Source organism: Pygocentrus nattereri, chromosome 18 (genome assembly GCF_015220715.1).
Source record: "Pygocentrus nattereri isolate fPygNat1 chromosome 18, fPygNat1.pri, whole genome shotgun sequence".
NCBI lineage: Eukaryota > Metazoa > Chordata > Actinopteri > Characiformes > Serrasalmidae > Pygocentrus > Pygocentrus nattereri.
Genome location: NC_051228.1, coordinates 20,117,594 through 20,134,217, shown reverse-complemented (window position 1 = coordinate 20,134,217; position 16,624 = coordinate 20,117,594). Strand labels below are relative to the sequence as shown.

Here is a 16,624-nt window from a genome sequence, read left to right as displayed (position 1 = left end):
GATTTTTCACAGCTTAGAACACATTTTTATATCCCTCATTTACATTTTTAGGTGCCTACAGCTCTGGAGTTTTATGTCATCAAGCTACTCTCAATACCCATCACTGCCACCTCATCCCTTTACAGACATTACACTGAAGGTCAGACCACAGTCTAAGAAAGGCACTGGTATGTTATTTCTATGCTAAATTCATACCACTTTTGAACACTCTAACTTTATTAAAACTATACTGGGAAGACGAGTCTGAGGAGTTCAGTTTAAAAACGTCCATTGTTTACATCTTCCCGAGTGTAGACTGACTCAATATACTGTGTTAATCTTAAGTGCAATAGGTGTAAAAAATATCTCTCTCACTTGTTTTGGTCCTGCTCACCATTAACTGTCTTTTGGGAATCAATAATTAGTCCACCCCCCCCCCAAGGGTTTTCAAATCATCAATTCAACCATCTTGTTCCAGATCAACATTTGGAGAAACTTCACAGGGGCTTTGAATAGAACATTCTACCAAAAGGGTGATGGCTTCTACCACTTTCTTAGACAGGTGACCTACAGTACTGAAATGCAATGTAAAGAATTTCTGGTCTCAGCTTAAAAAAGTAAGTAACCATGCTGCAAATTCTGAGTTTATTGAACTTAAATTAATAAGTTCCCAGAACATAAGTTAACTTACTATCAGAAGTACCCTACAGTACCCTAACTCTGTCCAGGGTGACCATTCTGGTGAGGCCTTGGCTAACCCTGACCCTGGGAAGGAAGAAAGAAAAAAAAACTTTGTATGTTTTAAAAAAGGATCTTAGAGGTATAACAGACCTCACATCATTTACTTTTAATGACCGAGCAGGTAGACCTTGGTCTAAGAGCTGTTAAGTTCATCTGGGAATGGGTGGCTGCACGTAGTGAGAAAAATGTATTTCTTTCAACATTTCAAAGGAATTTAGTGCCTTTTTTAGTGACCTTGAAAATGTCAGATTTAGCAAGTAAGCTCTGCATAAAACTGGAGACATGCCAAGTTTCCAGAACTGTCAGCTTCTGTATCAAAGCCTAGCATCCAAAAGACAATGCATTCTATTTCAGTACAAAAACTGGTTTAAAGTAAGGATGCAAATGTGGTGGAACAAGCTGCTCCAGTTGAAAATGAATGCCAGATTCTCACTACTCTGTTATTTGTTAAAGGAACGGTTCAGCAAAAAAAATCTAACGCAGTTTTTCCCTCTTACGTCAAATGTATTCAATCAGGTAAAACATTATACCAGGCGCCTGACCCCATGCACCGATAAGACCTGCAAAAGAAAGCAAGAAGGTGGTGCCCTGAAGGTGGTGCCCTTGCTTGCCCACGAGAGCCGTAAAAAACAGCAGGAGGATGATGCCCAACCCCTGGGCCAGCCTCTTGAGCCCCAATTCCTGTTCCACGGCTGTCATCAAAGTGTAGGGTGCCTTGGACAAAATATTTGGTGTCTAAAGTTTACTTCTTTAGTTTGGGAGCCACAAGATTAAAGTAGATATCTAAAAGAAGCCTATAAACTGTGCCAACTGCATGCCTACATCATTGCTTCAGACCAAGTGGAATTTTTAAGTAATATGTAGTAGGCTTGACTATGTGGTTTCTGACACTGTATGACACACTGTCATCTATAAAAATGAACTAAAGCAAATGTGTCAAGCTCCAGTCCTTGTGGACCAAAACACTGCAGACTTCAGTATGCTCCATCAATAAACACACCTGATTCAGCTCATCAGCTGATTAGCAGGGCCTTCATGAACTTAATTCATAGCTGAAGCTATTCAAAGCTATTATATATATATATACATATATATATATATATATATATATATATATATATATATATATATATATATATATATATATATATATATATATATATAAAATCAGAGCCCTGATTCCAGCACTGCACCATTTCACATCAAACTTCTCTGAATGACCTTCTGGACATTTCACTGTTTCTATTAACCAGAAATTGTGCGAAACCTGCGAAATTCCTTTTTAATGTCCCTTTACTCTGGAGATGCACTTACATTGATGGCCATGAGGTGGCGGTAGCGCAGAGAGCTCATGTTCTTTAACATGTGCCCCTCGTCAAACACTGCATATTCCAGTTTAAGTTTACGGAACAGGCTGCGGTCATTGGAATTTCCGATGGCCAAGTTGTACCTGGGAGCACAGAACAAAACAAAACCAGCAGATCTATGGTCAGTTCTTCCTTGTCCAGTGCTAATGAACTTACATCTACTAATTATGGGTGAGCTGATAAAGCATTAGCTGTCTTACTCAAAAGTGCCTGGTCTTAAGGAGCAGCCTGTGAGGCACGTCCATGTTTCATTACCATGAATAATGAATGCTGCAGGGTCACTTTACCTGGACCCTTTCAGATTCAGCCTAACACTTAGTATCGTTAGCACGAGCATGTTTCCCTGAGCAAATTCACACAGCTTATGGCCCTGTGTTATTGTGCGGAGATTGTGGAGATACATATTTGCCCTGGTACTACTCAAGTTCACATACAGGTGTTATATGAAGGGTCCAGCTCTTTGTTCAAGGTATCGACAGCACTAGAAGGCATGCCATATTGGAAGCATGCACTTGGTGGGGCAAATATTACAGTGAAACTCTGGCATTCTGACCTATCCAGAAATACTAAGCACTTATTTTGCACACTAAATTTACAGTTCAATGCTTTTCCATACTTCAACTTCATAAAAATTCAATGCTCTAACTTTAAAAACTTTAAATGTTTTAGTTAAAGGTGCCACAGAAAGGCAGAGCTAAACAAGGAGTTCAGTACATGGAACTGAAATACCATGAACTTCAAACGCTGTTGTCTCCTCTTTTAAATGCAAACTAAATTGTTACATAATAGTCTTGACTCATTAATATTTAAGCCCCCAAAATTTACATACACCAGCCCACAGGGATGTGGGAATTACTGAGGGAGCTGCACACCCCCTAATTTCAGAACTGCCACTGTCAAAAATAACAGTAATAATGAAACGTTCTGAACATTATAATAATTTGAGCATAGTAGACCCACATGTGCCTGAGCAGAGCAGAGTTTGCAATTTTACATTTTCAGAACCTACAGTAGCTGCTTTGTTTGAGTGAACGCTGTCATTTCATTACCCTGAAAAAGTGTTCAAGGTGTCACAGAATCCATTTATTCAGTATTTAAATTATTCTGCGATATCTACATAGAAGGTGTATGACTTTGGTCAGGATGAAACATATGTGGTTTTGCATGCTCATTCACCATAATTTGGCCCTAGAATGAAACAAGCTGTTTCCCCTTTTTCAGTGGGCTCAATGAGCTGAAACTGCCTGCTTTGGAGATGTCACTCAAACACACACAGGTTGAGGTTCCAAGATTGTGAGCAGAGTTATAGGCCAGTTTCCAAAGCAGCCTAATATTGTTTATTAAAAATATTCATCATTCACTATAATCAGTTATTATAATCAATCATTATAATAACATTTATCAGCTGTTATATCACCTGCTCTGTGTACGTTTTCAATGTTAAATAACTTCCCAGGCGAATCTACAAGTTTAAAAAAATAATTTAAACAAGAATGGCCACTAGAGGGCGTGCTGACAGAGGCTACATAGACACAAACGTTCATGTGTTATTTTGCCTATAGGCCATACATGCTAATGTGACTCACGTTGAGACAATGATGTTGTAGTCCACCAGCCCATTCAGTATATCATAGCGGACACATCTTCGCTCCTCGATAGAACCTACGGAGACACACATGGGTTAGAAAACACATTCACAGTATACAGAGATCACAAATTTACTTTTGACACATCACGGAACGTCAGCCTTACCGTAATAAACCAACACTTTAAAGCTAGGACACCAGAGGTTTAGCTCCCGAACCCAATTATCTATCAACAGAAACATAGTTAGATATCTATACACAGTCATACACATAAATTCAAATATTTCTGGTCAAATTCCATGTTTTAGTGATTTTCAAAGACGTCCTCTACAAAAAAGAAAAATCTGCATATTACTGTTTATTTACTGAATTTAAAAATATACTGGAAGAAAAAAAACTTCCATAAATAAATAAAATTCCATAAGTGTTTTTTTAAACTCAGCAAATAAATAGAACTGATGCACTAAAATGCTTAAGTGTGTACTCTGTATATGATGTGTTCAATTATCTGTTTTTTAATAGCATTTGCTGGCCCTCAATGGCTATGTAAACAGTATATTCAAAAGATATTACAGTGATAGTATCACAGAGGGTAAGATATTCTAATTTTAATTTTCAAATGAAAAAAAGCATTATATTAACCACACTGAGCACTGACCGAACTTAATACCAGAACCTAATCTAACCCTTGACTAAGACAAATACCTAATTTTCGGCCACATATTTTAAAGAGAAACACCTTTAAAAATTGTGACGCTTATATGCGGAGAGCAGGCGCCTTCAGTCAGCTATCTAGGTCTCTAATTTCTGTATCTATATATCTTTGTATTTTGACTCTGTTCTGTTTCTAACTCTGTTCTTCTCACCCAGAGTTGAAGAAGGGACAGTGATGAGATGTGGCCCATGGTTCCCGTTCTGATACAGGTGAGCCAGAAACGAAATGGCCTGAATGGTCTTCCCCAAGCCCTGCAAACAAAACAGCCTCCAGGTATGTAACAATAAGAGATAGATAATGATAAATGCATGTCTTCATATCTCTATGTCCAAGTTGACTCTTTCACGTTATTTGAGTATCTTCGTACAGCATATTTACCAGTATTTTAACATACAAAGTGCCACTTCAAGAGGGTTTATTTTTGCCAGTAACTCATTGCTGAGCACAGTTACTCAGCTACACTGTGCTGGTGTTACCCTTTAAAACTAGTTCTATCCTGTAAGAAGTGGAATCACACTCACATTACATTTTCAATCCCATTCAAGACTGTCGTAATACATTTGTTATATTATAACTTCTTTTCTAAGTGCACTACCTACAGATTGCAGATTGGCACAATTATTTTTAAAGTAAGCATAATTTCTTTGACTTCACTAAAACCAGTAACAAACAACACTTCTGTTCCCCAACAGTACTTTAGTCAGAATCCCAAAACACCACATAACCTCGTGTTCTATTGCTTTTTATACAACAATTTTGCAAAATAAAGAAAACCAAGTAAAAAAGGCCCCCCCCAACACAATGTCAAATGTGCTTAATTACTAGCTATTCCTTCAAAAAAAGTCAAAGTCTAATCTGCAAAGTCTAATCTCTATATATTTGACTTTCTCTCCTCAAATTCTTACAAAGGTCCAAAATGATCAAACATACATTTTCTCCCTCCCGAAAGACAACATATAGCAAACTACAACCAAAATGCCGTTAAATTTTACTGAACATAACGTTACGGAAAGGTAGGTCACTGATGCTTTAGTCATTACAAAAAACGCAGAGCATATTTCACACATATTTAGCTAAAAGAAGGCAAAAAATGTCATGAAATCACTTGCAGTAAAGAGAGTGGCTTCAATTAAGCTGATTAAATACCCCAGTTAATGGAATACACTCTCTTTACTACATGTGATTCTGCCTTCTTTTATTTAAATAAATACATAAGGGAAAAAACAAGACATCCATTTCTGAGTGTATGGTGGGATTAAAATATCTGTTATGGAGTTATAAGAGATTATACCCCAAGTGGGCTGGCATCGAGCACTGTGCCATTACTCTAGTTAACACTGGAGGCCTTGTTATATTGCCAATCACAGTTGCCTAAAAACAATAAAATTCCTTTGCAGTAGAACAACAACATTTAAGATTACAACAGAAGTTAGGACACCACTGGGGTTCTCCTAAATTTAGGACAGTGTTTAGGAAATTTTGGCTAGTTAAGATTGTTCTGTAATTTTTGTTTCACTGTAAAGCACCTCATAAATTAAAAAGATACAGTTACTAAAATTATAAATATAAATTCCATCTAACCATCTCATCTGCGAGGATCCCACTAAGCTGGTTCTGGTGAAGCAGGACAAGCCAGTTAAGGCCGATCAGCTGATATGGTTTCAACTGGAACCTGGACACAAAAGAGAAACCTGGGTTTATCATTAAGTCATGACAAAGACAAAGGCAGTCAACTCTCAGTGTACAGGTTAATAATTCTTTAGGACATATTTCTGAGGATGTTAGATGTAAGATAATTGACTTGGATTAGCCAAAGGAAATATGTTTAAAAAAATAAAAATCCAAGACCATGGTTCTCAGGCGGGAAAGGGTGGAGAGCCCTCTCTGGGTCGAGGATGAGCTCTTGCCTCAAGTGGAGGAGTTTAAGTATCTTGGGGTCTTGTTCATGAGTGATGGTACAAGGGAGCGGGAGATTGACAGGCGGATTGGTGATGGGTCAGCAGTGATGCGGGTTCTTTACCGGTCTGTTGTGGTAAAGAAAGAGCTGAGCCATAAGGCAAGGCTCTCAATTTACTGGTCGATCTACGTTCCCACCCTCACCTATGGTCATGAGCTTTGGGTAATGATCGAAAGAATAAGATCGCGAATACAAGCGGCCAAAATGAGTTTCCTCCGCAGGGTGTCTGGACTCTCCCTTAGAGATGTGTGAGATGGGTGAGAAGTTTGGTCATCCGGGAGGGACTCGGAGTAGAGCCACTGCTTCTCCACGTCGAGAGGAGCCAGCTGAGGTGGTTCGGGCATCTGGTTAGGATGCCTCCTGGAAGCCTCCCTTGGGAGGTGTCACAGGCAAGTCCACCCAGGAGGAGACCCCGGGGAAGACCCAGGACACGCTGGCGTGACTATATTGCCCAGCTGGCCTGGGAACCCCTCGGAATCCCCCCCAGGGAGCTAGTGGAAGTGGCTGGGGAAAGGGAGGTCTGGGCCTCATTGCTTAGGATGCTGCCCCCGCGACCCAAACCCCGGAGAAGTGGAAGATGATGGATGGATGGATGGAAAAAAACAGGAGTTTCAAAAAGTTCAAAAACTGATTAAAAGCTACAGAGAAAATGCGTCTCCTAACACCCACCTGGAAGACATGTTAGACACCAAAACTGTCCTCATCAGATAAACAGCACTTAAAACAGCTTTCATCTTTGAGAGAGGAGAAAATCAAGCTGCTTCAGATTTGAAAAAAATGTGAAAAAGGATGCGGAGCCTTCAAAAAAGGCCTCTCTGAGAAAAGAAAAATTTCCCTTATAATACTGAAACTGGACCACAGAACCCGGAACACTGAAATCTGGATGAGTTTCAATGTCTTGGGATTTCCTTGATTGTGAGAAGCAGAAAATGCTAAACCAACTAAAACTGAACTTTGGAGATGCAGTGCTGCTGTAGTTTTTAAACACTGTGTCCACTCACTGTCCACTCTATTAAACACTCCTACCTTGTCAGTCCAATTTGTAGATGTAAAGTCAGAGACAATAGCTCATCTGCTGCTGCACAGTTTGTGTTGGTCATCCTCTAGTCCTTCATCAGTGGTCATAGGACGCTGCCCATGGGATGCTTTGGCTGGATATTTTTGGTTGGTGGACTATTCTCAGTCCAGCAGTGACACTGAGGTATTTAAAACTCCAGCAGCACTGATGTGTCTGACCCACTCAGACCAGCACAACACATACTAACACATTACCACTACATCAGTGTTGCTGCAGTGCTGAGAATGATCTACCACCCAAATAGTACCTGCTCTGTGAGGGTCGAATTGTAGAAGTGCACCTATATAGTAAGTGGAACTGATAAAATGGACAATGAGCGTAGAAACAAGGACGTTATTCCTGATCGGTGTATATATGAATAAAAAAATAAAACCGACTAAAAGAGATCAAACCTACGTGTTGTTGAGGATCTGTGGTTGGGTCATGCAGCCCTGACCAGTCTGCACCACTTGAGTCATCCTTCTGGAAATTTCCTCACACTTTCCCATCAGGCCTTGCACCACCTCCCGCTCCCTCAGGACCTCACGACACCCAACGAGAAGCTCAGTGGAGAGGCCGTTCCCTCTGTGCAGAATGTCGTCCTGAGGAAGAGACACAGCTGTTTTACAGCATACAGAGTTTCTCTTATTAACCCCATCAAACCATACTTAATCCATTCAGAGTGTTTGTCTTCATCTCCTTTAACTGATTAAAATCTTCTCCCAGAGTATTTGGCAAGTGTTCGTTATCCACATTGGTCAGTAGAATCTATCACTGTATAAAAGAAGCTCCATGCTGCCTTTATGGAAATGACTACTACTGATTGTTTCATCAGAGTAACAATGAAAGGATGCTGAAGTGTGAAGTACAAACGTCTGAACATTCAGTCAAATTACATGGTTTGTTAATTTTCTAAGCAAAAATACATTAATACATCCTCTACAGTTCACACTTACATACGGCTTATGAACTTAACATATAGAAAAAATTGTGTTTATATAGAAAGTAATGTCAAAGTATTGTGTTCTCTGTAAATCAACAAAAGGTGTGACGTTGACCAAAAGCTTTTGCATTTGACTGTATGCATTAAAATGATCTGCATTACGTTGCATTTTTTGTGCACTGTGATTAGGGTATAGTAATGTATACAGCAAATGAACATACTTCTGATTTTAATTCTGAAATTTTTGCTGCAAAAATCCACCTTAAGTGACCATTCAGACAAAAGTGCTAACGTGGCTAACAATGAATGGAAGCTCACAGAGCATGAAGCCCCACGATTAGTCACGCTCATGCTAAAGGCTGAATTTCGCGCACAGCTAGCTTCTGTTCATTGTTCCAGTTGATGGCCCGATTGAAGAGATGGATAAGGAAGTAAAGAAAAGGAAGGCCAGGGGGCGAGGGGATGTGTGTGCGTGTGCATATACACACTGCAAATATACTAAAGTCAATACATAGTTGTATGCAGTCGTTTGAATACTTCTGGTCATGTTACATGTTTTGTTGATGTTAAGTGTAAATAAGATAACACAAAAAACAGACTTAAATATGCCATTTTCAACAAAACTTAATTTGAAATTAATTTGCTATGCAGTGAGCATAGAGTGCTGAGTTTAACACACAGGCAGAAAATGAAACATAAAATATAAATCATGCACAAGCCACAATTTATGTTTTATGTGTATAACATATGTTAACTCATTTACACCTCAGAATAATATGTAATCTGACCAGGGGTGCATACAACTTTACGTTGGTACATACAGCCACTTGCAACTTTCCAAAAAAAGGGTAAAAGCATTGTCAATAAGGCATGATAAACGTAAATTAAAAAACAAAAAAAAACGTATGTTTAAAAACAGAATAGAAATAGAAGAGAATTTAAGAGAGAGGTAGAAGCCTCTCACCAGATCATTCCATGTTTTATATGGTCGCAATTCTACGATTTTCTGAGCCTTCTTCAGAGAGCAGCCAGCGATTAGCGTTAGCTCGTCCACTGTGGCGCTCTGAAAGAAGTCCAGTATCTGACCCTTGAGTTTGGGCAGCGTTTCATCCGCCTGGTCTGAATCAGAGTCCGAGTCGAAGTTTCTAGCCGTTTCCTCGAAGTCACTGTCGTTGTCCTCTGAGCTCACGGCTTGTTGTTTGATCATTGTAGCTGGGCGTCTCCTCTTTCGCGTCTCTTTGGTCCCGTTGAGAGGTCTGTGTGGTTCTGGCTGTGGTGTGGTTCTGACAGGAGGCTGGACCACTGGAACTGGCTGTGGTACAGAAGTGCTGGGATCAGGATTCGTTTTCTCGTGTTTTGGAGCAGGAGGTGTGTCTGATTCATCACTGCTGGACTCCACAACTGCAGTAAGAAGTCGTAGACAACAGGTACAAATTTAACCTCATAAAGATTCATTAGCAAATCATCATGATGAATGATTTAATTAGACTACAATTCTTAATGAGAAAATGGAAAGAGCCATGACTGATTCTACCCAATTACAACTCTTTAGGAAACAAATAAGTGCATCTTAAATGTTGAATACGATTACAATTCTTTTTTTAAATAAATAAATAAAAGAATCAATGAACCATGAATGCTTTGTTGTGATCAAGATTTATTATTAAATATTTCAGTGCCTCATGAATTACTGAGCTCAATTACAGTTCAGTTCTACAGAAACGAACATGAACGATTCTAAGATAATCATTCATTACATCATAAATGATACAGTGATTCAATTTGGTTATAATTATTTAGGAAATTATTTAAAGCATTGATGTAAATGAAAGATTTCCAAAATTAAAATGTCTTGTATTATGCAGGATAAAACATAAACAAAGTACAATATGGCCTAGCATATTGGAGCAAGTGCTCTAAAACAAGCTTCCTTAGTAGGGCGTAAGAGGAAAGAAAAACACTTTATAGGAAGCGAGTGAACTTATGAACTTCTCAAGGCCGAACGGCCAAGATGGAAAAACACCAGCAATCATGCTAGGGTGTGTTAGGATGTGCCTGGTACAGTGTCTTTTTTAAAAAATGATACAGACCGGACTTGCAGATAATATTTCCACATGACCCCATATGATAGACGTATGGATATCAATTTGGACATAATGGTGGTGTCATGAGATTAGGAAATAACAAAAAAGGGATGGGGTGACACCACCCCATCCTTACTGAGGGTATAAAATATGTGTACAAACCCTGTATCTGTGTGAGTGTTGCCTGAGGGCTTCTGGGAAACATTCTCCATGCTCAAGAAGGAATAAATGACCTGCACTTCTGAAATCCGAATAGTCTTCTCGCATTTTTTAGTTCGTTTGATTCTTTTATTTTCTTTCAACTATTAAATTCGTCTTATTTTACCAACCATAAATAATACCTAGGCTTAGTAGTCAAACAAGTGTCAAGTGACGACAGCATCATGAACAATTTGGTTCAATTATGATAAGTTAAGGAACAATTCAATATATCATGAATGATTAGATCACGATTCCTTAGGAAATGAATTATTCAGTTTGATTATGCTTCACTACAAAACAATTCAATGTGTCATGAATTATTCAATTCAATTACAATTCTTAAGAAACAACTGGTTCAATTATGATTCAAAACATCATGAAAGAATATGATTCTTTAGAAAACAATTCAATGCAAAATGAAAGATTTGGTTACAATTCTTTAGGAAACGATTCACTGCTTCAAAAAATTATTTTGCTTAATTGTGATTCTTCAGTAAATGATTCAGTTCATCATGTATGATTTGATTAGATTATGATTTGTGAGTATCAACCATGATTCAATGATATTCATGAAATCTTACATTTCATCATAAGTTGATTCAGTTTAATGCTTAGAATCATTTTTAAAAATATACTGAACACATAAAAGTGACTGGGGGAACTATTTACATACAAGTGGAATACAGGCAATAAAAACACGTTTTCCCATGAGGACCACAGACAACACATTTTACTATCCCAGTACAAACAAATCTGAGACTGTTAATCAAATGATTACCTGGCTCAGGTGTGACGTGTGCTGGAACCAATTTAAACTGGCTGGGTTCAACATCTCTGCCCTGTTATACTGGTCTATATTTTATTAGTCCCTGCCTGGAAATGCTGAAACAGCAAAGTAGTCCCTGTGGGAGCAGCTGAGCTTACTAAGAGAGAGCACAGTAAACATGCGTATCACTGCTGCTGCTGCTGTTGCTATTCCAAAGCCTCCTATGACAGTACCGACCACTCACCTCAACTGTATTGATATTTCATCTGCAATTCAGTAGAATTCATTATTCTGAAATGATCTAAGTATGTCTCTCACTTAACACAATGTTTCTCTGTTTATTATTTTAACTGGAACAATACAGACATGAATACGGAGACATTTATGAAAGGGAATTTCACCAGTTTTTGAAAATTTCTGCATATTTAAATTGTTAAAATGTAAAGACATTCAAAAACAAACAGAGTCATTCAGGGAGGTTTGATGTAAAATGCTCCATTCTAGAGTCAGAACTGTTCACAGTGGTGGTGAAAGGAACCAGACATCCACCTCTAAAAGCTCCTTCACATAAAGTCTTTCCATGAAATGGCTATGAATACGACACCCGAGATATTGTTCTGAGAAGGTTTCTGCAAAACATATTTTAAAATGTATTAATGGTGAAGAGATTCAGGTTGAGTGTTATAAGCCATGACATGGCAACCCCTTGCTCCTGTTACCATCACTGTAAAGATGTTAAGTTTCTCTACAAGTTAAGTTTCTATACAACAAATCAATTCATGTCAAAACACTCCGAATGACTCTGTATTAATCTTAACGATTGACTCATGCAGAAATAGTCCAGACCAAAAGATTTCTCATTCAAGTTGAACATGTAATAATCGACAGCAGACACAAAGTCCTCACCGCGGTCAGAGAACATTCTCAGCGCCTCCAGGGCATCCTCTATGATCCAGCTATGCTCATGAAGAACATCCCTCAGCTCCTATGAGAACACAAATTGCACAAACGAACTGTTCTACTAAAGAATGCCTGAGGATCTCAGTCTGAACTTAACAGTTTGTTCCACATTTCAGCTCCAGACAGTTTTTGGAACAAAGGCACAATATAGGACAGAACAGAGATTATTTACATAAATCAAAAACATACTAACAAAAACAGCCTGTTTAATTCAAATTGGATCAAAAGAAGTTGGAAAATGATCAAGTAAAAATTAATTACAAGCCAAAATCACACAAATATTATAAACAAGTAGACTTCAGGTTAAAAAAAAAAAAAAGTAAAACGTTTTTTTAAAAACTCATCCAACTTCTCTGTTACCTGTCCTGAATATCATTGTACAGTTTGGTGAAACAAATCACACAAATCGTGCGTCAGAGCACATCTCTAAACCGCACATAGACTTCTAAAGTTGCATGTAATTTTGTAGTTGGTGACATTCCCATATTAGAAACTTGATGTCTAAGCTAATTTACTCAGTGAGAAAAACAAATGCAGTTATCAAAATCTCTACCGTGTGGTAAACAAAACTGTTCCAAACCTGATATGTCTTTTCTACATACGTTTTCCACTGAATGTCGCTGGATCATCTAAATTATGTGGCTGTTAAGGAGCTAAATATGAGCACGGGTATAGCCATGCTAAAGGCAAGCTACCACTCCTGAGCATTTAAATGATGTCCACTAAAATCTGTTATTTAACTTAAACACTGTTATGATAACACCAGGTACTCCTACTGCACACAGTTAGAAATAAAGTTGCTGTGCTGATACATTTTCCATTCATCAAGGTACAAACAATGTAAATGTACCTTCAAAGATACAACACTGGTTTTAAGGTCCAATTGTGAACCTTAAATGTGTTTTTCCAGTTGGAAAATACATATTTATAACTTTTCATAACCTAATGTTTTAAAACAGAACAATAAAACAAAAAGCCTAGAGACAAGACAGGGTGTAAGTCAATACAACTACAGGTTCTGAGATGTACCCTTGTACCCCACTCTGCTACTACCAAAGCAACTTAACTACCACTCTGTACAAAGTTGCTGGTTTGTCTGAGGTGTTTTGTGAGACTGCCAGTCTAATAATGCCAGAGCATTGCACAGCAACTACATATAGCAATATATCCATGAAAAGAAACAAACGCCCAATCCCAATCTTACAATAAAAACATAACAGCTTTGGAACATCTTGTTTACCACAGGGCTTGACAGCAGTGATTTTCATAAATCCTGTTCATTCTATCATAAAGAACCCAGCTTAGACCTGAAGCTAGTAATATGGGCATGACACTGCCGACAGAATGACACACGGCTTCAGCGGTCTATTGCTGTGCTCCGTCAGGACCTGGTCAGAAGGACTCTGATGTGATTTCGGCTCATTACGTTTGTCATTTTGCCTTTGGGTCTGGGTATCTCGGACACTGCTGTAGCGACTCACCTCCTTCACCAGATGGGGGAACTTGCGCTGTAGCCGCCGCACCATGCTCTCCTGCTCTTTCCATGTGGGCTCAGGACCCTCGTCCTCTGAATCGTCCGTCTACATACAGGACACAACACAGACATGTGACCAAACAACACGCACCAGTACAACTGCAATGACTGGTCAACAAAGTCTGACAACTTCAGCTATGGTAAAAAGTTAATGCCACCTATCATTAGCTCTGTAATGCTCTGCCATTCTGACAGCATGTAATACACTACAGTAAGTGTAGGGGCTGATATGGCTTTTACTGTTTTTTCACCACAAAGGAAGAAACTGGAGAGGGTGTAATAGATTGATTAGCCAAATAATCAGCTAGGCTGGCACTATAAATTATATTTTGGTCATTCACATGATGCATGTTTCCTCAATAAACACATCATGAACTACCATGACAGAAAAGGTCAAATTACCTCATACATGCAGCACCAGAGAGAACCTGCTCTCCCACATGGGCGATGAGGAACCTAACAATTAGGCTAAACTGCCTATTACAAAACCTACACATGCACATCTCAAAACACTCCTCCATCTGGAAATACACACCTGCAAAATCATCAGAGTCCGGTGTTGACTTTTAAGTGAGTAAGGCAGTAACTGGCACAGCAAATATACTTACGAACAAAACAAAAATAAATATTTAAATACATATATTATTTTCATATATGTAGCTATTTATATAAATTCAAATACATTTTGTTTATACATTTATACAGTCTACCCTGCGATGAACTGGCGACCTGTTCAGAGTGCGTCTTGCCTTCTGCCCAATAACTGCTGGGATAGGCTCATGATCCAGAAGGATAAGTGATTTAAAAAGTGTGTGTGTGTGTATCTGTGTGTGTGTGTGTGTGTGTGTGTGTGTGTCTGTATTCATGTATATTCATTGGTTTTCGTAGTGTTTGTAGAAACAGCTGTTGAAGTAATGCTGACTGTGTCTTAGCCGTTTAAGTGCACAGAAAATGTGGTTGCAGCTTTTGGCATTTCTTTTCTATTTATTTTGTATAGTAGGGAATTGTGCTTTTGTGATTTTGTATTTTGCTATTTGCTTAAAGGAGATATTGGTAGTAGTACCACAACTGTAGTTTAACGCTATTTTAATAACAACTTCAATTCGCTTGTCATATCGTCATCCTCACACCCGACAGCTTTACTGAACATTGCACTGTCAACATCATTTAGCCCTATAATAAATCAGTTGTTGATAAATTATTAAAATGGAGATATGTTATTAAAATAACTGTGAGTTGAAGCCCTACATAGCAGTAAACAAAACCCAAAAATACAGTCATGAAGTTTCATAAACACAGCCTCCTTCAGAGAAACAATCGTGACAAGGAACAAACAGGTGGACCAGGCGGCCGTACATCATTGCAGAAAAGAAGATTAACCGCGGATAACGTCCCATGAGGGAAAGCAATAATGTTTTTGTCCTTGAGCTGTTTTCTTAATTCAGTTTTGCAGTTTGCAGCTATGTACACAGCCTTTGTATCATTACAGTACAGTATGCTAGCACAATCAATCCCTATCCTAGCCCTGGGAGAGCCACTCTACACTCATTTTAGTGTTTTTCCTGCTCCATCACACCCCATCAGATAATTATCAATGTCTTCATAAGTCAAATCTGATGCGCTGGATCAGGCACTGCACAAATATGTGCACTGTTAACCAGTACAGCCTAAAATCTTATCATAACATACTTTTCCATCACATTCAGCACTAATAATTACTGACAATTATGTATTATTCCTAATGCTCAATATTAAGCGTGAATGGTAAGATTGGTAAGATTTACCAATGGTAAGAATGGTAACAATGAATGGTAAGAATGGTAAGATTTATTTTAGTGTAACATTCAAAAATAGCTTGAGGTATATGAAAATGTGTTTAAATATATATTTGTGAAATATATAGGAATTTAAGAAGATTAATGAAAATAATATTTTTACACGATTGAATTAATAATAAAAGCTAGCTAGCCAACTGTCTCAATGACTGGGAGATGCTACATAATAGTAATAATTACTTTATTTAGGGAGTATCCCATCAGTGCATTGCACAGTCAGAGCCAAGTTGAGCTAAGTAGGGACTCAGAGACCTTAGATAGTGATGTTGAATTCCACTGTGGTATGTAATATTAATAAGTGATATTAATAATATTAAGTGTTTCAAAGGACTTTTAGAAGTATTATTGTCTGTTTTGTTCTGTGTAAACTTGGCTCCAAGCATGTTGTTATTAATGCCTTCAAAGTTACCAACATGGGTACGCTACTATTAATCATAGTATATCGTTAGTTTTTTTATTGTGTAAAAATTGTTGGCCACCTTGTCAGAGCCATACATTCAGTACACTGCTGAAAGTTTTCTTATGTTAATTAAGGCTGTATTTTTTATTAATCAAAAAAAATGTAAAGGAAAATGTGATGAGCGCCTCCTAGTGCACTGAAGCAGAAACAACAGGAACAGAATGACACAATCATGTTATTGAAAATAATAAAACAAGCATTACTGAAACAAAAAAGCTGTAAACCTTTTTACAAAAATGTAAAAGGGATAGGTCAGAAGGCATTAAAGTTAAAAAATCAAACATAAATAGATGCCTTCTCTTACACTCTTATTGAAGAAGAATGAGATGTCTGAACTTGGTATTCCACTAGAGGGCTGTGTAGGGCCTGTCTTACATTTTGCTCAGTGTTTCTAATCGTTATACTCCAAAGAATGAAACAAAGAAAGACTACTGCAGCC

The 16,624-nt window shown here is 38.2% G+C and overlaps 1 protein-coding gene across 1 annotated transcript in view; it reads right to left on the bottom strand.

Annotated features, from left to right (window-relative positions):
* The window catches only part of smarcad1b (SWI/SNF-related, matrix-associated actin-dependent regulator of chromatin, subfamily a, containing DEAD/H box 1 b), a 34,522-nt gene that overhangs the window by 11,339 nt on the left and 6,559 nt on the right, over nucleotides 1–16,624 (bottom strand). Inside the window, exons 6-14 of the mRNA XM_017711207.2 lie at nucleotides 13,838–13,936; nucleotides 12,303–12,381; nucleotides 9,310–9,746; nucleotides 7,820–8,004; nucleotides 5,970–6,060; nucleotides 4,540–4,639; nucleotides 3,840–3,899; nucleotides 3,674–3,749; nucleotides 2,035–2,170 (exon numbers count right to left, since the gene is read on the bottom strand). Of these exons, the coding sequence (XP_017566696.2) occupies nucleotides 2,035–2,170; nucleotides 3,674–3,749; nucleotides 3,840–3,899; nucleotides 4,540–4,639; nucleotides 5,970–6,060; nucleotides 7,820–8,004; nucleotides 9,310–9,746; nucleotides 12,303–12,381; nucleotides 13,838–13,936 (1,263 nt within the window). The remainder of the gene's footprint in view (nucleotides 1–2,034; nucleotides 2,171–3,673; nucleotides 3,750–3,839; nucleotides 3,900–4,539; nucleotides 4,640–5,969; nucleotides 6,061–7,819; nucleotides 8,005–9,309; nucleotides 9,747–12,302; nucleotides 12,382–13,837; nucleotides 13,937–16,624) is intronic.